The 24,056-nt window shown below is 33.7% G+C and overlaps 4 protein-coding genes across 6 annotated transcripts; 3 read left to right on the top strand and 1 right to left on the bottom strand.

The window, feature by feature from the left end:
- The first annotated feature begins 8,496 nt into the window (after positions 1–8,496).
- LOC105964956 (S-protein homolog 29) lies at positions 8,497–8,949 on the top strand. The gene has a single exon (XM_012989461.1). The coding sequence runs from the start codon at positions 8,497–8,499 to the stop codon at positions 8,947–8,949; it is 453 nt and encodes a 150-aa protein (XP_012844915.1).
- Positions 8,950–10,295: 1,346 nt separating this feature from the next.
- Positions 10,296–10,787, top strand: LOC105964955 (E3 ubiquitin-protein ligase SDIR1). The gene has a single exon (XM_012989460.1). The coding sequence runs from the start codon at positions 10,296–10,298 to the stop codon at positions 10,785–10,787; it is 492 nt and encodes a 163-aa protein (XP_012844914.1).
- Positions 10,788–13,332: 2,545 nt separating this feature from the next.
- LOC148768894 (uncharacterized) lies at positions 13,333–15,967 on the bottom strand. Of its 3 annotated transcripts, none has more exons than XR_016033298.1 (4): positions 15,335–15,967; positions 14,794–15,107; positions 14,213–14,275; positions 13,333–13,552 (listed from the first exon to the last, which is right to left on the bottom strand). XR_016033298.1 is itself a non-coding variant. In XM_088822501.1 (4 exons), exons 1-2 carry the CDS (start codon positions 15,640–15,642, stop codon positions 14,876–14,878), a joined length of 618 nt encoding a protein of 205 aa, XP_088678627.1. In that variant the 5' UTR covers positions 15,643–15,967; the 3' UTR covers positions 13,333–13,552; positions 14,213–14,275; positions 14,794–14,875. The 3 variants fall into 3 exon arrangements, 2 of the variants coding, with proteins under 2 accessions (XP_088678627.1, XP_088678628.1); XM_088822501.1 differs by having other exon boundaries at positions 14,794–15,185; XM_088822502.1 differs by lacking the exon at positions 14,213–14,275 and having other exon boundaries at positions 14,794–15,185.
- Positions 15,968–16,095: 128 nt separating this feature from the next.
- On the top strand, positions 16,096–16,527 carry LOC105964952 (E3 ubiquitin-protein ligase RING1-like). The gene has a single exon (XM_012989458.2). The coding sequence runs from the start codon at positions 16,096–16,098 to the stop codon at positions 16,525–16,527; it is 432 nt and encodes a 143-aa protein (XP_012844912.2).
- The last annotated feature ends 7,529 nt before the right edge of the window (positions 16,528–24,056 follow it).

The following is a 24,056-nucleotide window of genomic DNA, read 5'->3' as shown; positions in this document are numbered from 1 at the left end:
ACATTGGTGGACTTTGCAACGTCTTTATTCTGTTTCTGCATCTTTATAATTTAAAGAGCTGTCTGTGTTGGTATTATAATTAACAACATTGAATTTTTTTTTGACATAACAATTTTTAAGGTAATTAGAATACTAAATAATTTAAATGTTAGAGAAATTTAAGATAGTTACATATAAAAAAGTATTATGGCAGCCCCTGAGGTAAGATATAATTACGAATCCCCTCCTCTTGTTTGCATAATTACAACCATCCCTCAATAATGTATTGTCTTGTATTTGTGCCCTTACAATTAGGGGTGTGCGCGGGTTGTAAACCAGTGCGGGTTTTCGGCGGGTTTAGGATAGACGAGTCTATTGCGGATTTAAAGTAGAACCCAACCTTCACGGGTCGAAACCCGTCGTAATTTAAAAAAGCTATTTTCTTTAAGAATTTATAAGTTTTAGGCAAAATTATTTAGAAATTAAAATGAATGACCAAGCGTAGAATAACATCAATATACTAGTAGAAAATTTGTTTATTACTACGAAATTTTTTGTTACGGTAAAAAACCGTAATAAAGGTATTTTTTGTTACGGAACAATTTTGAAGTCGTAGTAAATACTAGGATTTACCGTAGCAAAAAAGTATTTGGTACGGCCATTTACTGTAGCAAAGCTTTTGTGACGCCCAAATTCGTAGCGAATGCGTAGCAAAAACCTTTTTAGTACGAATTTGATACATTTTGCTACGGTTAATGATCGTAGTAAAAAACAATTTTCTACTAGTGATATAGTAAACGTCACGAGTAAATCAAAATTAATACGTGTTAACCATAAATCCAAAAAAAAGTAACTAAATTCAAACATTTATAAGACAAGATTTATAAAATATATAACCATAGACAAAACGAGACGATGTGGTCGTTATAGATATAAATTTTGACATGTAAGAGATACTTTATTCATGTACTATGCAATATTAATTTATTATGTTACATAATATAAACAAAAGGACTTCTTTTTGTATAGCTGGGCGAAAGGGGTTTTACGGGTATTAATTTTTTTTGAACCCGTCTTTCACCCAAATCCGCGGATCTTGTCAATTTCAAGACCCAATTCTATGGATGGATCTATCCGTCCGGTCCTAGCGTGGCGGTTTTTACCGAGTTTGACGGGTTCAACGGGTTGATGGGTCTGACTTGCTCACCCCTACTTACAATGTCAAATTTACCTAGGGGTGTTCATCCGATCGGTAAAACGATCGAATCGAACCGAACGAAAATTCGTACATGTCGTTTACCAAACCGTTAATTCGGTGTGGTATTCAGTTTTATTTTATTTTTTTATATATGTAAAATTAGTTATTAAACTAAAATTAATTAAAAATAAAAAAAATTCAAAACTTTATTGGTAATTTGGTTATTTATCGAACCAAACGCTAAACGGTAGGATAAATTTTGGCGTACCACAATTTCTGTACAATTTTACTGAATGAACTCCCCTATATTTATCATCTTGGGAGATTTTTTCGTAAGATAATACATAGTTGAGGAGGTGCTTGTAATTATGCAAACAAGAAGTTTTTTTTCTTCATAATTTGACCTGACCTCATGAGGTGGTCGTAATTTTTCATTTTATTTGTATCAATTAAATTGTACAAGTGAAACAATTAGAATGTTTGTGTAATTTGTTTATTCGAGACGAACCTCGAAATAAAAAAAAAAAAAAAATTTGTATTTTTTATGTTGGCTTTTCACCGCAACTTGAATCAGTGCAATCAGAGTTCGTATGAGAACATTAACGGTATTATAATATTTTAGTTTAATAAGTACAATACAATTTTCTCATATTGTGTATGTTCTATTACTCGAAAATTAACTACGAAAAAAACCATATTTTATATAAGTGTATCTTATTTAACCATAATTTAGTGTATTGTAGATGGTACTTTATGAACAATAACTAATTTATTAAGCAAAAAATAAATTATTTGAATTGATTAATATGGCAATTTAGTATGAATAGTTCGATATTATAAAAATTTTGATAGAAGAATTTCACATGGATTTTTTTTTGGATATAAATTAGTTCAATTTGGGTTTTTTTTTAGTATTTTGCCCATTAATTTATCCACTTGCACTTGAATTTAGTTAGAATTATTTCTTGAACTTCATAAACAAGGTTTTCCACTGGGATAAAAAAACTAAAACAACTAATATATATTTTAGGGTAAGTTACGGCCACTCCTGAGTTATGGTCAAATTACGAAAACTCCTTATGTTTGGGTAATTACAACCACCACCCTCAACTATGCATTATTTTACGAAAAAACTCCTACAGAGGGAAATTTAGGGATGTTAGATCGGTAAAATCGAAAACGAACTGAATATACGATTCGATTCATTAAATAACCGAATTGCATAAATTTTATGTATAAATATTTAAAAGGAAGAGGGTGACTGTAATTACCCAAACAAATGGAGTTTTTTCGTAATATGGCCATACCTCAGGGTGTTGGCCGTAATTTGCCCTATATTTTAACACCGCCGGGGGCTATAATAATTTATGTATAGTTCAAGTTTCGTAATCCTACCATAATTGAATATCCTAAATTCCTAATCCTACTAGATTTTGTCTCAAGACTCAATCTCTATATATATACAAAGCATCCTTTTATTTTTCAATTCATAGCAGCGTTGATAATTAAAATCTTGCAATACCATCTAGATCTCTTGTTCTTTCTTCTCCTTGTTCACCGGTATGGATTGCAAAAAGATCTTTTCGTGTAAACTAAACTCTTACGAATTCCGAACCGGAACGAAACCCGACGATGATATGATCACCTTTACCTTTAATTTAATCACATCGTCTATATTCCCCGATTCGAGATCTGTTACACTTTACATCGTCCATGTGGACCGAGAGAAAATCTTCCGCTTTGAAGAAACACGGAATTTCATGGAAGAAAAACTCTGGGATCTTCTAGTGGATTCCGGTACTCGTAGAAAGTTGGTGGAGTACGCGTGGAGGGAAGCGGTAAAAGCTCTCCACTCCGCTGATGAAATAAACGAAGACAAAGCTATGAAGATCGACTTTTATTTATCGTTAGAACATCGACCACGAAATATTTTTAATGAATCTAGTCCTTGTTTGGCGGACGATTCATCGGTTGAGGAATTGAAGACGGTGGCGGGGGAATATTCCGGCGACTGGAGTTTGAAGACGAGGTTGCCGCATTGGAATATGAGTTGCCCGAGATGCTTTGGAGATTGGCGATTGTGAAGGTGCGGCGTTAATCATGTCGTACGTGCTCGTAGTTATTATTGAGTTTTTTTTTTTTTTTTTTTTTTTTTTGAGGTAAGTTACTATTGAGTTAGATATATATAGATAGGTAGATAGCTAAACCTATTTTAAGCAATTATAATTTTTTTTTTTTTTATTTTGTTTTGGAGACTCACGTGGAGATCGATAGAATTTGCTATTATGTTTTGAATTATTTTATATATATGGTAATTTCATTGAAGCTTAAGTTTATTTTATACGAGCTTTTAGATAATTATAATTTATGTTTTTCTGAACAATCTTAACTTTTCTTTTTCATATGATACATACTGGAAATTAGATGCTACACTTGGTGGATTTGGGTCACCGGGTTCTTGATCTTGATCTCCACTTTGTCGTGGTGGTGGAGAGGTTATATAGATCATTAAATCGATTTTGAAAGTTCATTAAATAGTTTTTAAATTTGGATGATTTTTTTCTCACAATTTTTAAACTTTTGTGTATGTATGTATATATTATATATTGAATTCACCATAAAGAATATTCTACAGCGATGATATTTTTGGGGACTTTGCAACGTCTTTATTTACATGTTTATAATTTAAAGAGCTGTGTTAGAATTATAAATTATAATTAACAACATTAAAATTAATTTTGGCATAATAGAGAAATTTAAGATAATTACAGATAGAAAGGTACTTGTTTGCGTAAGCTCTTTATTTGAGACGAACCTCAAAATTGAAAAACACAAAATTTGTATTTTTTATGTCGGTTTTTCAGCGCAACTTGAAATCAGTGCAATTAGAGTTCGTACGATAGAACTAAGATAATATAGAATCTGAGATAACAATAGTTACACGAAGGAACGGCGATACGGGAAAACGGACACGAGAAATGGTATGTCCCGAAAATGTAGATACAAAAAATTGGGAGAAACATGTAAATATTAAAAGTATATAGATATGCTTATAAATGTGCAGTATAAATATATATAAGTTTTTATTTATATATAAATTATTTTTATATATTTTCATACAAACATATTAAAAATAATTTTTTTACTATAATCTGTCAATGTATAATTGAACAATAAACCATGTACATAATTATGGATACATCAAAAATATTTATAAAATTGCTATTCAAACATGTTTTTATATCTTTTTGAAAATTGCAAAATGACCCATAAGGTATTCGATAGTAGTCTTCAAGTTTCCGACACGAAATGTGGCCGACAGAAACGTTAAAAAGTTGAAATTTCTGTGCTACATAGGTTACAACTAATTAGTATCCAGTTGGAATTGGATACTCATTTATCACAAAACACTAAATTTGAATTTTAAAACAATATCGCAAGGGATGACCTAACGGTTGGAACAAGTGAGTCTGTGTCAATTGACCCAGGTTTGAATTCCTTTGCCAACGGTCACTAGGTGGAACTTGTCACACATGATTAGCCTAGTGTAGCTTTACCCAGTATACCTGACTTTGTTTGACCTAGTGCACCTGACTTTGTTTGAACGGTTGACCATATCGGAGCGGGTTAGCCATAATCCTTTCTTTTTTTATAGAATTATGTTAGAGACCCCTCCATATGAAAATTATATATAATTAATCACCAAACTAATTATATTCTTATGCATATATCCTCCAATTTGAAATTAATTTGACAGACTCCCCTCGCCCACCCTAAAGTACTTAAAATGTCCTTTTAAAAATTTGTTTTAAACCCTAGTCACTCACAGTCGTCTCTCTCTTCATCTCTCAACTCCCATATTCAAATCTCGCTCCCATAGATCTCGAACCAGCGAAGTTGCTTCCCGGAGTCATAACTCTCTCTCTGGTGATCGGAATTCGATGGTTGAACTACCGTTAGATTCCTCTTGTCAAGCTCTTTCTCTTGGTGGTAATTTCATTCAATTTGAAGCAACCGGTCTATTTCTGCAATCGTTTTACAGTCGGTGCGTATTTCGACGATGGTGGGTCTTGCCGGAGGTGTAATTTGTATTCTGGTAGTCGAAATTTGACGGGCTACCCACCGTTAGATTCCTCTCATCGAGATCGCTATTTTGATGACAATTTCTTTCATTTTTAATTTTCATATTTATTTATGTATGTTTTTTTCATTTGTGGGCGCGAAACCTTGGACGGTTAACGACGGTTGCGTTTTGGTAGGAGGCGCTTGGGTAAGGAGTCATTGGCGGTTTGGTCTAAAATTCGTAACATTTTGTAGCTATGGCATCTCTCTCTCTCTCTCTCTCTCTCTCTCTCTCTCTCTCTCTCTCTCTCTCTCTCTCTCTCTCTCTCTCTCTCTCTCTCTCTCTCTCTCTCTAGTGTTTGTTGATTTTGAATGTTTTGATGTTTCTTCAATTTTTGTAGATTTTCACTAAAATAACTTTTTTGTTTTGTTTTGATTTTGCTATTGCAGCTTAATGGAAGCCATTGATCCTCTCCTTGAAGGTGTCAAAATAATTGGTTGAAGTTACATCTGCGTCAAGTTACAGTGTTCAACACATTGTATACATTATTGTGCATTACTCTACAATACTATACATTACTAGTTACATATAGTAACATGTAGTTACATATGTTGGGCTAGATTCCCGGCCGCGGGAGAAGATGGCCGAACGAGAGAGGGAGCGGCTAGGGTTAGTTCGTGTATTGTGTGTGTGCAAGACCTATAAATTAAGTATTTATAGTGTCTTGCATAAAACCCTAACGGGCTTAAGTTGGACCGGGCCCAAGAGCTTAAGTTCGTTAGTTCTTTTACTCGCTCGTCTATCTCAATTCGATGATCGGAAAATTGTAACAATTATATTTTCGGAATCATTATAATGTCCTCGTCATTACGAGTTCCAATTCTCAATTTCCAATTTTCTAAAAGTGGAAACCCTAATTCAGTACACTTTCTAAATTTGGAAACTTCCCGATTTAGAAAGTCCACTAAGATGTTCGCATATTCTTTTCCTTTTCTTATTCTCATTCATAATTCCAAATTACGAATGTTGGACCCAATCATATTGACTTCCAATCATGCAAAGATAAACCATTTTTACCTTTGACCGTTTATTCAAAAATCTCATGTGCACGAGCAGTGTGACCCTCGATGGTTCAGGTGTAAGCTAGCCGTGGGCCCACAACCCTTTGTGGTCAAAACTCGTCCCTTAGAGTTACGATTAAGATGAAGCTTGTTTCATCTTAATCACCCAACGAATCAAGATTGGCGTCTAGCAACTACGCGTCATGATTCCCTAGATAAAAATGAAGTGCCTGCAAGAACCTTCAGATATAGTTAACGTACAGTACGATCCCTTCGATTCATATGTCCCGATTGAACTAGATGCATTGGTTCGTCGAGACCTCTTTATTTGTTCAATGACGGTGCGATCGTTCTAAGTGTTGTAATCGTTACGTGCATGACTTAGAGAATCGTATTCTTTAATCATCACTTAGTCAGCTCTGGCCAGAGACTTACAATGATTACAAACTATCAGAACACACAGGACATCCAAGACTATTCTAGCGATCGAATCCTCGACTACAATGCACAGACCTCCCACTAGATTTCAGACTGCACGAACACTGGCCCTTGGGATGGTCCTCGGTGGAACTCATGGACAGGTCACGATACAGCTGGTCCTCTAGTGAAGTCACAGTGATGTCTAGGTCATAAGGACTAATGGTGTACAACTATACCATAGATATCTCTACTCGATTATTGGGAACCACTTAGAGATTTCTAGGGTGAGGGAGTTCAGTGAACTCGTCAACTTACGAGCACCCCTTAAGCATGCCGATATCACAATACCGTTTACTGATGAGATGCAGTACACATACACTAAGTGCTAGTCTCTTAATGGGAAAGGCCGATATCCTCATTGGTGGCGTAACCCTTCGACTAGGAACATGTTTAACAGTTATAATACTTAAGTAAATATCTCACGATCCTAACGATCAATTACTAGTACTTGTAATAACTGTAAGGACTATATCTATGCTTGTGACAAAGGGACAAAGATATAGAATGCCAAGTTGTTTTATCATTAATACGAATAAAGGTTCGTTTATTACCATAATAAATACGAAAGACCACAGCCACATGTTGGCTTGTTGGTCACCTACTCTAACAACATATGCATATATTTGTGTGTTTTCGATATGTATTTTATTGGTTCTGATGTGATTTATAATATAGATATTGAAATTTGTAAACTTTTATTGTTGGGGCTTATGAATCTCTTTTGTATAAGCCAATATTTGAGTATGTACATACATAATTGATCCACTAAAAATATGGGGCCAAAAAAAAGAACATAACTACGAATGACTATACTTTACTACAATTACATGTAATTATTTTCTGTACAGCTTACTACAATAACTTGTAGTTATATATGCATATATTTGTGTATTTTCGATTTTTATTTTAGTGATTCTGAGATAATTTATAATATAAATATTGAAATTTGTAAATTTTTGTTGTTGGTGTTTATGAATTTCTTTTGTATAAGCAGTATTCAGGTGTATACATAATTGATCGACCAAAAACATGGGGTAAAAAAAAGGCATAACTACGTATGACTATAGTTTACTACAGTTACATGTAGTTATTTTTAGTACAGTAAACATATTGATTTTACAAAAAAAAATAATAATAATAAAAAAATAAAAAAAAAATTAAATAAATGTTAATTAAAAAGTTAATAAAAAAATATATAAATCAAACAAACAGATTTATTAAAAAAATAATAATAATAAATAAATTAGTGAAAAGGATAAATGCAGGACCAGAAATGTTGAATGCAATTTGGCCGAAAATTGCATATAAAGATAGTATAGTACTTTCTTCTCACCAAGCCGTATGTCAAATACTCTTTTTGGCTTGAATTTATCCCTAGATTATTTGATACCCAGGATTATAAAAGAAGATTTTTTTTCTAGGTAAGTATTTACGACCATATTTTGGAGTTGCAAGAAATCATCTCAAATTACCCCTTAAATTAAAGATTTCGAACAATCCAATAAATAATACTTAGTAAGTCCCAATAAAATATATTCCCAGTACGTTAATATGATACCCAATATGTAACCATAAAATAGTAACATAGTACATAATCTTAGAAAATTACAATAACATACATCTCTATCCAAATTAATCTCATGTATAAAAACTACGTAAACAAAAAAGAAAAATGCAATATTAAATTAAATAATCTTTTTCTCATACATATGATCATGGCTCATATGATAATCAAACCCCTCGTTTTCCTCTCCATCGTACTATCAATCAACATCGTCCAAATAATCGTCGGTGCCGATCCTTTTACAAAGAGATTTGAGGTTAATGTGTACGATTTTCTCCCCAAAGAAAATTCTAAGTTAATAACTCATTGCCAGTCTAAGAACGACGATTTTGGAAATCATACGCTTTATCTGAACCAATATCAACAATGGGCTTTTCATCAAGACGTGTTTAAGAAAACTCTTTACTTCTGTCACTTGTGGTGGAACGGCAAGCAACAGACGTTCGATGTGTTTAGTAAGCATTTGTCCGGAGACTGCCAAACTGGAATTGGTGGTAATATTTGCAGTTGGATAGCTAAGGCGGATGGCATTTATTTTAGTCCGGACAGAGTAACTTCTGCGGGTCCCATTGGTGTCCCGCAGAAAAGATACGACTGGCAGTAATTGTTTTTTGTAGATGCTACACATTGATTATATATATATATATATATATATATATATATATATATATATATATATATATATATATATATATATATATATATATATATATATATATATATATATATATATATATCACCCTAAAGAATAAAGAATATGCTTCAGTATGTTATTTTTGCATGTTTATAATTATCTAAAGAGTTGTGGTTAGAAATATTATTATTAGCAACATTAAAATAAATTTTGGCATAATAGTTTTTATGGTAATAGAATATAATATCAACTTAATCACTGTTAGAGAGATTAACAATAGCTACAGATAGAATTGCACTTAATCAACAATCTCTCTCTTTATTTATGTAAACCAAATCTTACAAGAAACAATCTCTCTATTTATATCAATCAAATTCTACAAGGAAAAACAATTAGCATATATTTGCTTAATTTCTCTATTTGAGCTGATTAAGTACTAAAATATTTGAACTTTTAGTTTTTGTTATAGATGAATATATGTTGAAATTGATGTTTGGAAAGAAAAATAAAATTTCAATTCCAATCCACGAAGTGTTTAATTCGAGAAAATGTAAAATCGAAATATCGAATATCGGAATGAAGATATTTGTTCCAAAGCTGGAAAATCGCAAATTGAGATAGGCATAATTCGAAAAAATTGTTCTGAATTGCACCCCTATTAGGTTATATTAACTAGATAGAGTTAATAAGATGTTTGGTAATTGGTAGAATTCAATATTAGTGAAGCCTGCTACTAAAGTTGAAGTCCGCAATTAAATGTTATTGCGTCATGAAATTAGTAACACCCCTCCCCCTGCGATTAATTTTGCAAGGAGTGACTAAAATGAAAATTACTAATTTATCCTTATAATAATAATTTAATTTTGTTAAATAAAAGACTTTATAGACAATTTACAAATAATAAAATAATTTAACAAATTTAATACAACATGTAATCTAAAGAAGTAAATATATTATTAATCAATTAATTAATTAACCAGTAGGAAGTTAATCCAATCGGATCTAATGCAATACAGTGAAGGAAACAAGGCCTAACTCAAGTAGGAACAAATCGTTTAACCTATTATTTTGGTGTTCACAAATTCCTATATATATTTCTCTTCCCCAACAATTGACCTAATTCAAATCAAAACTACGTCGTTTAATTTTTAACCCACTTTTTTTTTTTCTTCAAACCTTTCAACCATGGATTCCAATTATTGTGAATACCATCGATTTTTCTCCTTCAATCATCTAATCAAAGAAGAATTTATTACTACCGAAAATACTGATCCGAAGATCCACTTCCACTTTTCTTTGCGGGTCGAATTTTCGAAATGGATTCTACGCCAAGATTCACCCGAATAAACCACGATTTTTGTCTGAGCAGTGAACCACTGTCGCGAATATACATTGAACAAGAACTTATTAGAGTTTTGACTTTGGAAGAAGTCAACCTTACAAGATTGGTGGATTATGCATGGAGAGAAGCTTCTAGAAGTAGTGTTTATCTGAATCGCCACCACTTCAACGCTTTGTACGAGCATCGATACGTTATACTTGAAGAGGATGCTCGTGATTATTCTTTTCGTATGGTTCCGGCGGAGTATTCGTCGATCGAGGGGCTGAAGACGGTTGATTCTCGTCGGAATATGGCGGAGATGAGTTGTTGCTCGGTTTGCTTGGAAGACTTATCCGGCGGTGAAGAAGTATTATTATTATCGATGCCGTGTTCGCATATTTTTCACGGAGATTGTATCAAGAATTGGCTGAGGACTAGTCATTATTGCCCACTTTGCCGCTTCGACCGATCGGAGTTAGATATATAAATGTATGAAATAAGTACTCTTTTTTTTGTAAATTTTGTGATTTATATTGTCAATTATAATCTATGAGAGATGTTTAATACTTTTTGAATAAGTTATTATATTCGCAATATAATGTCTATAGGAATAACCAAAGACCCTCATCAGGAGAGTCGGTAAACCCTTTTGTTTTAATCAATTTGTTGATGTAAGTCAACTCGTTTACAATTGAATTATCAGTCATACTATTGTAAAGTGAAAAGAAAAGATTGTGAAAAGTGTTTAACTTAAAATGGAATAATTGTTAGATCTTTTTGCCTTCTAACTCAATTTGAAATAGGAATATTATTATAAGTACATTGATCGATGTGATGCCAGATTCGGGTCTCGGGTTTTGGGTTTCTGGTAATATATGGTATAATCTCAAATTCTTTTACATGAATATGCATCTCCATCCAAATTAATTTCCTCTATATAAACCAGATACACGAAAAGAGAAAAGTGCAATATTCATTAAATTTTTTTCATAAATCACAAGAATATGCAATCTCTATCCAAACCAATTTCCACTATATATGAAAACTAGATACACAAAAAATAAAAAAAAAGTGCAATATTAATTAATCTGTTCTTATACAACATATCATGGCTATGATAATCAAAAGCCTCGTTTTCTCCGCGCTCGTACCATTGATTGCCATTGTCCGAATAATTGATGCCGATCCTCTTACAAAAAGGTTTGAGGTTAATGTGTACAATAATCTTCCCAAAGACAATTCTAAGTTAGTAACTCATTGTCAATCTGGGAACGATGATTTCGGAAATCGTACGCTTTATGTGAACCAATATCAACAATGGGCTTTTCATCAAGATCTGTTTAAGAGAACTCTATACTTCTGTCACTTGTGGTGGAATGGGAAGCAACAAACGTTTGATGTGTTCAGTAAGCATTTGTCTGGAGACTGCCAAACTGGGATTGGTGGTAATATTTGCAGTTGGATAGCTAGGGCGGATGGCATTTATTTTAGTCCGAACGAGGTAACTCATGTGGGTCCCGTTGGAGTCCCACAGAAAAGATACGACTGGCAGTAATTGTATTTTGTAGATGACACATCTAGTGAAACGCATTGATTAACTTTATATATATAAGTTCACAAATAATATAAGTTCTATTACTCAATTGTGTTTTTCACAAGTAATACATTTTGTGATCTATACTCTCAATTAAATAATTTATATGAGATTTTTAATACTTTTTGAAGAAGTCGTTTTCACAATATATACTATGTCTATAAAAACAAAGCATCAAGAATATCATATATCATACTATGGTTTACAAAATATGAAATTGCTCTCACTAATTTTAATTATTCAATTTAGGGTGCATTATAAACTATTTATTGTGTTTCGAGGATGCAAAGTGTTATTAAATACTAAAAGCATACATGTTAAATATGTACAAGTATATTCAAAAATAAATTCATCATAATAATAAAAAAACAAAAATAAAACGTAATGCTCCAATATTTATAAAACACTTATTTAAAAGTTACTTAATTACTAATTTAAAACACGTTTTTATAAGTTGAATATTATTACTTTTTATTTTTAAAATTAATAAAACCGTTGAAATTGATAAAACTAATTATATTACAATGCACTTATGGATTTTGACACGTGCGAAAGTCTAATCCTATTACACCACTTCTAACCTAATACAAAGTCTAATCCTATTACACCTCTTCTAACCTAATATATATTATCTTAAAAATCTATTCACATCAACCTTAAAACAGAACCCTCTTCACAAATAAAATTTTCTTTTTCCTTGAAATCTTTTGACGACACCATGGATGATTTATATGATTTTCAAGAATCCTTCTCCTACAAACTCGTAAAATCGGAAACCACATCCGTAATTCCGAGTTCGGTACGTAAATTCCAAATCAACTTCAACTTTTCTTTCGAATTGGATGTTTCTGAGTGGATTTTATCGGAAGACGACGAGTCGCAGCTCGTGAGCCAGTCTCATCATCCCGTCGTCGATTGCCTCGTCTCCATGAGTTCCGCTCAGTTCTCGAGTTTCGAAGAATCACAAAAATACATGGAAGAAAAACTGACGACGACGAGTAGTGGATTATCGCGACTGACACTACAACACATATCGTCATTCATAGCGTTTCAGAAACGCTATTATATGCTACCATAGCGCTTTTACAAACGCTATGTCCGCCGGAGCTATAATAGGTCCTAGTCCTATTATAGCGTTTTGCACACGCTATAGTATGTTTGCCAACTATAGCGTTGATTATGTGCTATTGTATAGTTTTGAACATCAACAAAAACACGCTATTGTAAATTATGATAACATCTTTTTCTCGCTATTATTGTTCTTCTACATCATTTTTGAAATGCTATTGTAGATTAAAGAAAATCCTTTTTTATTGCTATTATTTTCTAATATATCATTTTAAAGTGCTATATTAGTCTTTTAATGCTTGTCCCCATGTTTTTCTTTCAATAACTATCAGCTAAAATAAAATTATCAAACACATGAAACCGAAGTATATTAAAAATCAACAATTTTTATTAATATCGATCAAATTTATACAAAAAACACATAAAGTTGTCTACTTGAAGTCATACTACTACAATACACAGTAAATAAAATACATGCGATAATATCACGAAAAAAATCTAATGGATCTCAATGAATAACTTGCGACTACATGAAGCCATTTCTTCTGAAATTCATTATTGTTCTGCAATTCTGTTTTACAATTTTTGACCTGTTAAAAAAAGAAGAAAACATCTGTTAGTAAGGAATAACAGTAGTAATATATTGAGAAAAAAATTACAATAAATTTCTAAGTCGCACTATTTAATCAAGTTCTAACGTATAATTACTGTATCTGCTAGCCATGCCAGTTTAGTCTTGCCTATTTAATCTTCTACAAGCCCAATGTATGATAAGAAGAACTTCACAACTTGTAAGAACATAGATAAGATAATGTACAAATTAACTGGAATCAAGCATTACAACACTCCAGCTTCATATATATTCATGGATTACTAAGTAAATTCAATCAAATTCTCACACTCATTAAAATAATCAAACAAGATCCTTTAAAAATAAGAATTTTCAACTTCAATAATATAAAATATGAGGCATTGTCATGTCTATCACTGTATATATAACCTTTAAAAAGTTCCTTAATATCATTATACAATCTAAAAGATCAACCACATACTGTATAGATGAGAATGCAACTGTGGCCGTCTCACTTCCAACTGCACCACCATATACATTTACAACATCCCGATAACTAGATAGATAATTAAAATTATGAGTCATTTAGAATCACTATCAAATAAGGCGAATTCATGAAGGCATATATATACCAACTAACCTACTACTTCCATTCCGATGAAAGAAAAAAGTACCTGACCTTATGAAAAAAGAAGCAATATCAAATCAATGATCATCAACATGCATTTGTGTTGCCCAATACCTGTTAAGAATTATGATAAAGCAAAATAAATTGAAATCGAAGGTGTTCAATATCAGTTGAATCTATAGAGCAAAGATAAAATACATATTCTAACTTACAGTATATAAAAACAAATAAAAACAATAATTTAACATAATAAAGATGTGATGACCATACAATAATAATAAATTTAAAGGTATTCCACGCACCTATTAGTCATATAAATACAAGGGAATATGCATTACAAAAATTATAAGATGTAACTCTCTTTTTCACACTACTATTATTTTTACCCACAATTAAATTCCACACACAGAGTACACATTAACTAATGCTTATACGTTTCACCCCTGTCCAACCCTCAAAAGCACGAAACAGAATGAAATAAATAAAAATGGATTAAACTATATAAATAAGTCTATGAATACATATTGCAACTTGAGAATAACAAACCATATATAAATAAGATTAAACTATTTTAAAACTAGAATAACGAACAAGAATAATTTAATGTAAAATTAAGGAGATAGGAAGTTTACAAATTGAGGAGTTTCTTGGAGGGTTGTGGAAGAAGAGTAGGCAGTTGGACACATTAATTTGCTCCAAACGACTTCTACCTGGCTAACCTCCATCACTGATTCCTGATTTCTCTAGCAAAAAACTGATATTGTACAACGGGCTCATTGTGACCATCGCCATGAAAGTTTGACCGGACCTCTTGTTGATGGGGAGTTGACCAGACCAAGACTCCCCGTTGGTCAACCTCTCCATGATCGCCAGAGCTGAAAGATGGTGTTCTTCGCTGAAAATGAGTTTAACATCTTTTTGTCCGACTACTTCGTGGTCTTTATATCTGTATTTCAACCGCACGATTCCTGTAACACAAATAATCTTCAAAAATGCACAGAGGAATTCTCTATCCCAATTTGCCCTGATCCAAATTAAACTATACGTAAACATAATTGCAGTAGCCCCGCCCAAATTTGTTTTGTTCAAAGCCCTAAAAACGACGAATTAAAAGAATGAATTAACTATTGAAGCTAGAAATTTTTCCATTGATTGATAAATGAATACACATACCAATAAGTGATCTCCCAAGAGCGAATTGTGCTGCAGACATGAACAGCATGACCCATGTACTCCAGCACGTTTCTGTACGGACTCCCTGAGAAATAGGCCCCGGGGAGAGACCCCAAGTCGGGAAATGACGTCACGCCGCCGGAATCAGAAGCCGACCCCTTCTTCGTGGTCTCCTCTTGCAGGATGACTTCGAATTGCTGCCGGAGTTTCTGCTGGCCTGCCTCAAGGCTCTGGAACCGATCCAGCAGGACGGGGTACAATCCCGCCCGCGACTCATTTCCTCCTCCACCGCCGCCGCCGTCGTCCATGGTGGTGGAAGCGAGAAGTGGATATAGGTTATTGGCGTGCAGTTGGGGGTTTTGGGGGTGAGGGTTTCTTGTAGGTGGGAAAACTAGCAGATATTTGCCTGCATTTAGCAAAGCAGTCAAATTAAATAAATAAATGGAGAAACAGAGATTGGGAGACACTAACTATCCCTAGAAAAGAGAGAAATGGCGAGATGGCACATCGGCAAATTCGACGCAAGGGAGACGAGGGTCTAGAAAGAGAGGATTTTGTGGCGCCGATAGGAGAGATATCTGCCGATTGATATTATAAGAAACGGCGAGGAAATTGATTTATTTTTCCCAAAATATGTTCTGTTTTCACGGCCCACTAAATATTGTATATTACTATAGCGTTTTTTCATTCCAATTACTAATTATCGAAATTACCGAAAATGAGTAATAGCATTTATGGTAAAAGCGCTATAAAAATGTGCTATGAAAAATCAATTTTCTTGTAGTGTGAAATCCAGTAACCGTCGAGAGTTGGTCGATTACGCGTTGCGCGAAGCCGGCAAATACACCGCAGGCGGCGGGGCCCACCGAGTTTTGAATCTCCACTTCGATGTACTTTTGGAGCACGAATATATTTATCTCCGTGATATTAGTAATTATGATGAATCTACTCGTCATATGGTTCCGGCCGAGGATTCGTCGATTGATCACGCGTTGAAGACGGTGGAATATTCTCTCGATATTCCCGAGATGAATTGCTCCGTCTGCTTGGAAAGCTTGTCGGGAGATGATTATTATCGAGAAGAATTGTTGAGCATGCCGTGCGCACATATTTTTCACAGCGATTGCATCAAGAAATGGCTGAGGACTAGCCATTATTGCCCGCTTTGCCGATTCGAGATTCCGATCGACTAGTTAGACGACACGTATAATTAAATTAGGGATCGGATTTTGTTACGTTATGCTATATATGTAATTGATTTTTGAAATCTTAGACCATGTATTAATGTAAATTTTGCTGCTTGATTTTCTATAATAATGTAATGGTCATACAAAATATATGCATTGGGGAACTCTGCTATTTGAATTAGGTTTTTTTTGAATGGAATTTGTTATATATTTTGTTTTTTTTAAATAGAAAATTTTATTAATAATCTGGATATGCGATGATATGTATATCACCTTTTGGATTTAATTGGGAATACGGGGTAGGTTTCTTGCACGTGAGTAGATGATCCAACCACGCAGATGGATTTAATTGGGAACACAGGGTTGGTTTATTGCGCGCGAGTAGATGATCCAACCACGCAGAGAGAGACGCTTAATTGCCCAACCTGTAAAATCAAAGCTCGTGAATTAAGTCGGGGTTGATCCGGCAGAAAGAGACGCTTGATTGTCCAACCTGTAAAATCAAAGCACGTGAACTAAGTCGGGGTTGATCCGGCAGATGGAGACGCTTGATTGCCCAACCTGCAAAATCAAAGCACGTGAACTAAGCCGGGAGTTGGTCCGGCGAAAACCTGTAAAATCAAAACACGTGTTAGAAGAAGGATAGCTATACTGATTCGGTATACTCCAAAGATGCCCTCGGTGCAATATTGATGGTCTTACAAAGATCGAATTTCAGTAATTGCCTTTTACTGATCTCATCTTTTACGGAATCGATTGCCTTTGATTGTACAAGAATATGTGGAACTGAGCATGTCTGTAAGCACAGGAGAACGTTGTTGATATTATTACGAGTATTCGATATTGGGTCATTGATAGCATTACTATACCTTCCCTATTCATTGCGGGTTGGTTATTCGTCACGTGCCGGGGGTTGATCCGTGGAAACCCCTCCGACGCTCAACTCAGATGCTAGCACAAAGAATAGAGTAGAGAACACGAGATCAATAGACGCTCAAGTCAAGTCAGATAATAGAGTAGAGAACACGAGATCGATAGACGCTCAAGTCAGATGCTAGCACATAAAATAGAGTAGAGATCACGAGATCAATAATACTCGAGGGATTTGTTCGAACGTACCTTTCTCCTCAGGTTGAGGTGTTATTTATACTTAATTAATAGAAAACTCCGAATTATAGTAGTAATCTAGTTTCTCTTCGATTAGGACTCTAATTAGGTGTTTTATTAATACGGACATGAGTAGTGGGCCTATTTGGGCCCAACTAGGAGAATGGGCTTAATTCCTTTATCTGACGAGCATAGGGCTCTAGTATTTCGGCCCACATGGTTCCATAATCTGAATGGCCCAATGTGGCCCATTTAGGTGTATCAATATGTTATAATCCTTAAAAATATCAGTAGTATAGTGTTTGCTAATAATCAACACATTTAGTCCCTTATATTCACAAAAACCACATATGATCCCTCATGTTTCAAAAAATCAACATTTTTAGTCCTTTATGTAAATTTTCCGTTAAAATTAACGGAACCAAGCGTGTGCCCATCACCAACTTAATTGACGGACTAATGGTAAATTGACGAAAATGACCAAAAATGTTAGATTATTGAACATGAAAGACTAAATGTGTGTTTTGTGAACACGAATGACCAAACGTAAAATCGGTGCAAACTTAAGGGATGAAAACTGTAATTATTGAACACAAAATATATAATAAATAATTAAATATTACACGTGTCGTAGAAGACTCACGGGCTGTTTATCCTAATTAATCCTCCCATAATCAATATTTTTATTTTATTAAACAATACTTCCTAATCGTCCCAGGACTCCTAATCCTCGTAGAGTTGCTCTTCTAAATCATCCATGCATATATATATATAAATATTTTTTCTTGGTAAAAAATTATGCTGAAGAAGAAGAACATGGAACAAGTACGATTCCACAGCCTACAAAACATCCAAAAACTCGAGCTTTCGGGTGTTATATTCAGCACCCCGACTCGTCGTTTCAAACCCCGATTTTCGCTTCCGAAACTCTCCCGCATCAACTTCTTCTTCTCTTGCAAGATCGAATCGTCGGTGTGGATTCTCCATCAAGATAATCCGACCGAGCTGCAGTGCATCAAGCGCGTGGGTTTCCCACCCACAAGGACGAGTAGTTACCACGCCCGAATCAGCTTCCGCCAGCTGTCGTGTTTCGAAGAAACCCTAGACGTGGTGGGCCCGTGTCTTGGGCCCCCGTTGGACGAAGACGGCCCGCGCCGGGAGTTGGTCGAGTACGCGTGGACGAAAGCTCTCGAGAGGGCTCTCGGACATATGAAGGGCCACGAGGTTTTGGATCTCCACTTTGATGTAGTTGTGGAGCGGAAGCTCGTTTTCTCGAGAGAGGTTGTCGAGCGGGCGCCGGATTCCGGACGCCGGAATGTTACTAGTGATTGTTGCTCGATTTGCTTGGAAGGATTCTCCGGTGAAGAGCCGTTGGGAATGCCGTGTTCGCATATCTTTCACGGGAGTTGCATCGGAAAATGGCTGAGGAATAATCCGTTTTGCCCGATTTGCCGGTCGAGATTTCCGTTGAGTTAGATACATTAGTATATGGATGTATGTATCTATAGGTTGATAGATAGATAGATATATAGATAGATGGTTTGTTAGATTCTATATGGCTCCTGAAATATTTTTCTTTTATACTATTTATATGTTAGTATTAGCATTACATCAATCTATGTTGCACAAAAACTCAATTTTTTAATGTATTCGTGTTTCGGACATATGTGGACACCTTATTGACTAATTTGCAATTTTTGAAAAGTTAGAAACATATTTGAATAGCAAATTTGTAAAGATTTTTGTTGTTTCCCTAATTATTCACATGTAAATAATCAATTGCAAATAGAGAGTTGATAATAATATTTATTTGGAAATATATGAAAATAATATATATATATATATATATATATATATATATATATATATATACTTTTAATATTTACATGTTTCCCCCAAATTTAGGTATCCTTATTTTTGGAACATTCCATTCCCGTGTCCGTTTCATGTATCGCCATTTCCGTTTCAATGCTACATATGTGTTAATCTAACAAAATACAAGTTATAGTTGTCTCTCAAAGTTGGATTTAATTGAATCTAGTATGATTAGTAATTTTACAGCTCATTATACAAGGATAATGATTTCTCAATGATATTAAAAATTTATTAATGCTTCAACAATTCAAATAGTCAATGATTTCTCTTTCTTTTTTTTTATCAATATTTCTATTCGAACGTACTAAGGTCAATAATAATATTTGAAGCAGTATTTTCATTTTGCTCCTTTTATTCTAGTGATACTTATCTTATGATCAATATTATGTAGGAAAATTAACTAGAGACCCCTCAAATATATTTTCTATAGCTTTAAGGATACGTGGCTTTTGCTTTTTTATTAAAATAAAAGTCCTTGTGTCATTTTTCGCTCTGGATCCGGTGTTTGATCTGGAGGCTCTCTAACATAATTGTTTATGAAACTTATAATAATAACGATATAGTGATTTGCACAACTTAATTATATTAATAAGCAACGGCTTAATTGACATATATAAACTGAAGAAAAAAGTTAATTAAAATAAATATAGATGCATCTCACAATACGTATACGTACAATCTACACAGACATCTTAGAAAATTCTCCAGACAACTAATCTTGCCGCCAGGGGCGTACCTATGCTATGCCAAGGGTAGGGATGGCAACAGGTCAGTTCTCGGTCGGGGTTGCCTAAACCCAAGATCTGACCCACGAAAAATATATAAACCCAAGATCCGCGCCAATCCGTTTTAGCTTAGACCCAGACCCGCCCCAACCCAGACCCTAACTAAACGGTTCTGACCCCCCAGACCCTTTAACATACAAAAAGTTTAATATTTTTTAACATTCATAACATTTTGCTTATATATTTTTACGAAATAATCCCAATATTAAAATAAAATATTTAAAAAATCTCTAAAAGTGATATAACATGAACAATAAAATTAAAATTAATTATATTTAACTTCAATAATAAGTAAAATTCAAAATGCAAGACAATTAGTGGTGGTCGACGAGTGATAAATATTACTCACGATAAATGAGATTCGAAAAATAAACAGTGAAAATAGGTAAATGAGAATAGACAAGATGGAAATTGATGGCTTGATAAATGAAATCCGAAATTATATATATACTATATATATATACGGGTCGGTTCTGGGTCGGTTCCAATAAGACCCGTAACCCGACCCAGAACCATCCGGTTCTAGAAACTTAAACCCATTACCCAACCCAGAACCATTTAGCTGACCCAAATCCACCCCAGTGAGTCAGTTCCGGGTCTAAGACCCGCAAAACCCATACTCATTGCCATCCCGCCAAGGGGGGAGCCACCCCAAAAAAATTGAATTACTTTCTAATGTACGATTTATAATAAAATTTCATATGTGTTGTCGCCCCTCCCTCCTCAAAAAAAAAAAATCATCTTCACATTCTTAATTAAAAACTTTAAATATTCACATGTTTTTAGCAATATTTAAGGATTAAATCTAAAAAAATCGTCGACATTAATTGTCCGTAAAATCCCAATTTTTTAACTTATCTTTTGTTAAATTTTTTTTCATAAAGAATTCGTCGCCCTAATAAGAAGGTCTAGGTCCGCCCCTGCTAATTGGCTCACATATACATTAAGGCGGTGTTTGCAAATGATTATTTAAAAGCAGAAGTTATTGATTGTGAGTTAAGTCAGATTTAAGTGCTTATTTCTAAAAGTTTGGGGTGTTTGCAAATTTTTCGGAAAATGAACTTAAATAGAAAAAGCGGGGCTAGGGGTGCTTTTAAAAAAATAGCTTATAATAGATTATTTTAAGAAAAACAAAAGCAAAAGTTGATTTTGCAAACACCTGAAAACAAATTATGAGCAAAAAAAAGCTCATAATCATTTTCAAAAAGCTTTTGCAAACATCACCTAAAACACATCTCCTATCAAAAGCGAAAAAAATCATAACATATATATATATAATCAATTATTTACACTCAATCAAAACCTAAACAACTTATATTACTACTTTTAGTTATTTAATTAATTAATTGATTAATTAACACCCATTTCTTGAACATAATTGAAATATGGCTGCCCGGCCGTGATTCAATTTTTGTTAAAAATCTTGAATATTTGCATCAGATCCACCCAAGAATTTTCAAAAATCTTCATTCTTGAAAAAAAAAATATTTAAAAAAAATAATAATAATAATAATAAAAAATAAAAAAAAAACCCTCCATTAGAACTTATAAGCTTTATTGACACTGGACCGAAGAAGCAGCTTATTCCAAAACCCTCCTTTCTTCTTCTTCTTCAGATCCACACTTTCACCACCACCGCCATTAATATTTCTTGAAGCAAAAGCTATGGATCTACTCTTCTTCAACCCAGCCGTACTACTGTTCCCACTTACCGCCAAATAAATCGAATCCATTATATCTGAAGCGAACCGCTGATGCCCGCGGCCGCGGCGGCGGTTGGCCGGAGAAGAGCCGGCGGAGGAAGAAGCGGAGCCGGAGGAGGAGTAGTAGTAATATACAGGAGGAGGAGAAGACGAATAATAATAATTATAATTATAATTATTATTATTACCAGCAATTAATATTCCTGAGAGCTTATCTCTCAGACAAGATGGACAAATACCTGGCTGTGGATTTTGATTTGGGTGTTTCCTGCAATTTAATTCTGAAAAAGCCATTTAATTTAGGATTTTTTTTATTATTTAATTAATGGGAATAATAATGATAATGTTGGTGCATGCATGGATTTATATATGGATTTGGATGAGACAGCACACGTGTTTGTTCTGTTGTATTTTACGTGGGGTTTTATTTATTTTTATTTGAAGGTGTGAATTGGAAATAAAAAAATTATTGGGACCGCGTTGTGTGTGTGTGTGTGTGGACAAAGTAGACACGCAAACAACCGACTTCTTAGTTCATTGTTTGGTTTGGGTTTTAATCATATACTTGTGTGGGGTATGTAGCCTCACGGGCATGCCATAAACCAATTAATTAATTATTATTAATAATAATAATTGGGATAAATTACAGACGTCCAGTCAGATAAGGTCTATTTACAAAAAATCTTCATTGTATCATAATTACGTATATCCCCTGTATTTTTTTAATTTTCTTACATTAACACTCTTTCGTATGGGGTGGAGGTGAAAATTTACAAACAACAGGGGGCTAGATGTAATTTGTTAAAATTTAGGGGCTTTTTTGTATGGGTTAAATACACTTGTGACGCCTGACGTATAGTCTATGTAACACTTAGACCTTAAAGTATCATTTGTAACACTTATCCCCTCAACATCAATTATTTTATATTTTTAAAATTTAAAACACAATAAACATAACAATCTAATTATTATTGGATCACAAAAAAAAAAATGAAAAATAACTAAATACATTTTAAGAAATTAATGAGCTAAAATAAATTTAAATACTTAATATTACTATTAGTTATGTATTGATTTCTTAAAATTTATCAATATGAATATATTCGATTAATTGGTCCAACAACAATTAGATGTTATTTATTAAATAAGTAGCCAACGTTATATTTTTCAATTTTAAAATATTGCATTTTTAAACAAATATATTTTCATTGCATAATTTAATTATTCTTTTAGTTATTCATGTCTATATAAGAGAAAAACTTAAAAGTATTATAATTTAAAATACAAATTAAATTGTACTGAGGGGGTAAGTGTTACAAATAATACTTTAAAGGGTATATAGTATACTTTAAGGGTGTAAATTGTATTTACACCTTACCTTACGGAGGTGGTTATAATTTACACTAATAATTGTGAACATAAAACCAGGTTTTTGATGATGTTTGATTTGGACTTTTCAGCATGATAAGCTACGCAAGATGGTATTATTTTTCTTACATGGAAAAGATAAGTTTGAATTCTATTGTGAATAAGTCAAATTTTACGGTTCAAGTGTGACATCTTCCTAATCAAGACTGTGGCAATGGATTATTCATAATCGGTAATTAGATGTTACACCAGATTATTTACAATTTCAGACGGAGATTCGTTTATCCAACTTAAAGTTTAAAATTGAAAAGTCTCTTTTTACACCCGTCGTCTCTTTCTAACCCTCCCCATTCATTTCTTCTATCTTCCCATTTTCTCTTCCATTTCAGATTCGACCACAACTTCAACAATTTCGTGCACCACCGTCGTCGTCCCTTTTCGATGTCGTCGTTGAATAAGAATTGACTAGCACACACACACGCAGTGATGCGCACATATACACACTTACCCACACGAACAAAACATGAATGCACACACAATTACACATGTATTCATACACAACAGTCGTTGGAAAATTAGATCCACATATTTTGTAAATGCATATTTGAATGGATAACATTAGTTATTGATCACTTTGCTTATCTACAGGACTTGAGAGAGAGATGATTGTGAATATGTAAGTATCCGGCCGATGGAA

Source organism: Erythranthe guttata, chromosome 8, assembly GCF_056151865.1.
Source record: "Erythranthe guttata isolate IM_541 chromosome 8, IM_541, whole genome shotgun sequence".
NCBI classification, from domain to species: Eukaryota; Viridiplantae; Streptophyta; class Magnoliopsida; order Lamiales; family Phrymaceae; genus Erythranthe; species Erythranthe guttata.
Note: the sequence above shows the minus strand (reverse complement) of the source record. Positions and strands in the feature narration are given on the sequence as shown.

Bases quoted from the DNA above. Each gene is read 5' to 3' on its own strand.
- LOC148768894 (XM_088822501.1), bottom strand. From the start codon at position 15,642: ATGGACGACGGCGGCGGCGGTGGAGGAGGAAATGAGTCGCGGGCGGGA. The intron at 15,186-15,334 runs GTATGTGTATTC...AATTTGGATCAG, and splicing joins TCTTGGGAGATCACTTATTG to GGCAAATTGGGATAGAGAAT.
- LOC105964955 (XM_012989460.1), top strand. From the start codon at position 10,296: ATGGATTCTACGCCAAGATTCACCCGAATAAACCACGATTTTTGTCTG.
- LOC105964956 (XM_012989461.1), top strand. From the start codon at position 8,497: ATGGCTCATATGATAATCAAACCCCTCGTTTTCCTCTCCATCGTACTA.
- LOC105964952 (XM_012989458.2), top strand. From the start codon at position 16,096: ATGAAAAATCAATTTTCTTGTAGTGTGAAATCCAGTAACCGTCGAGAG.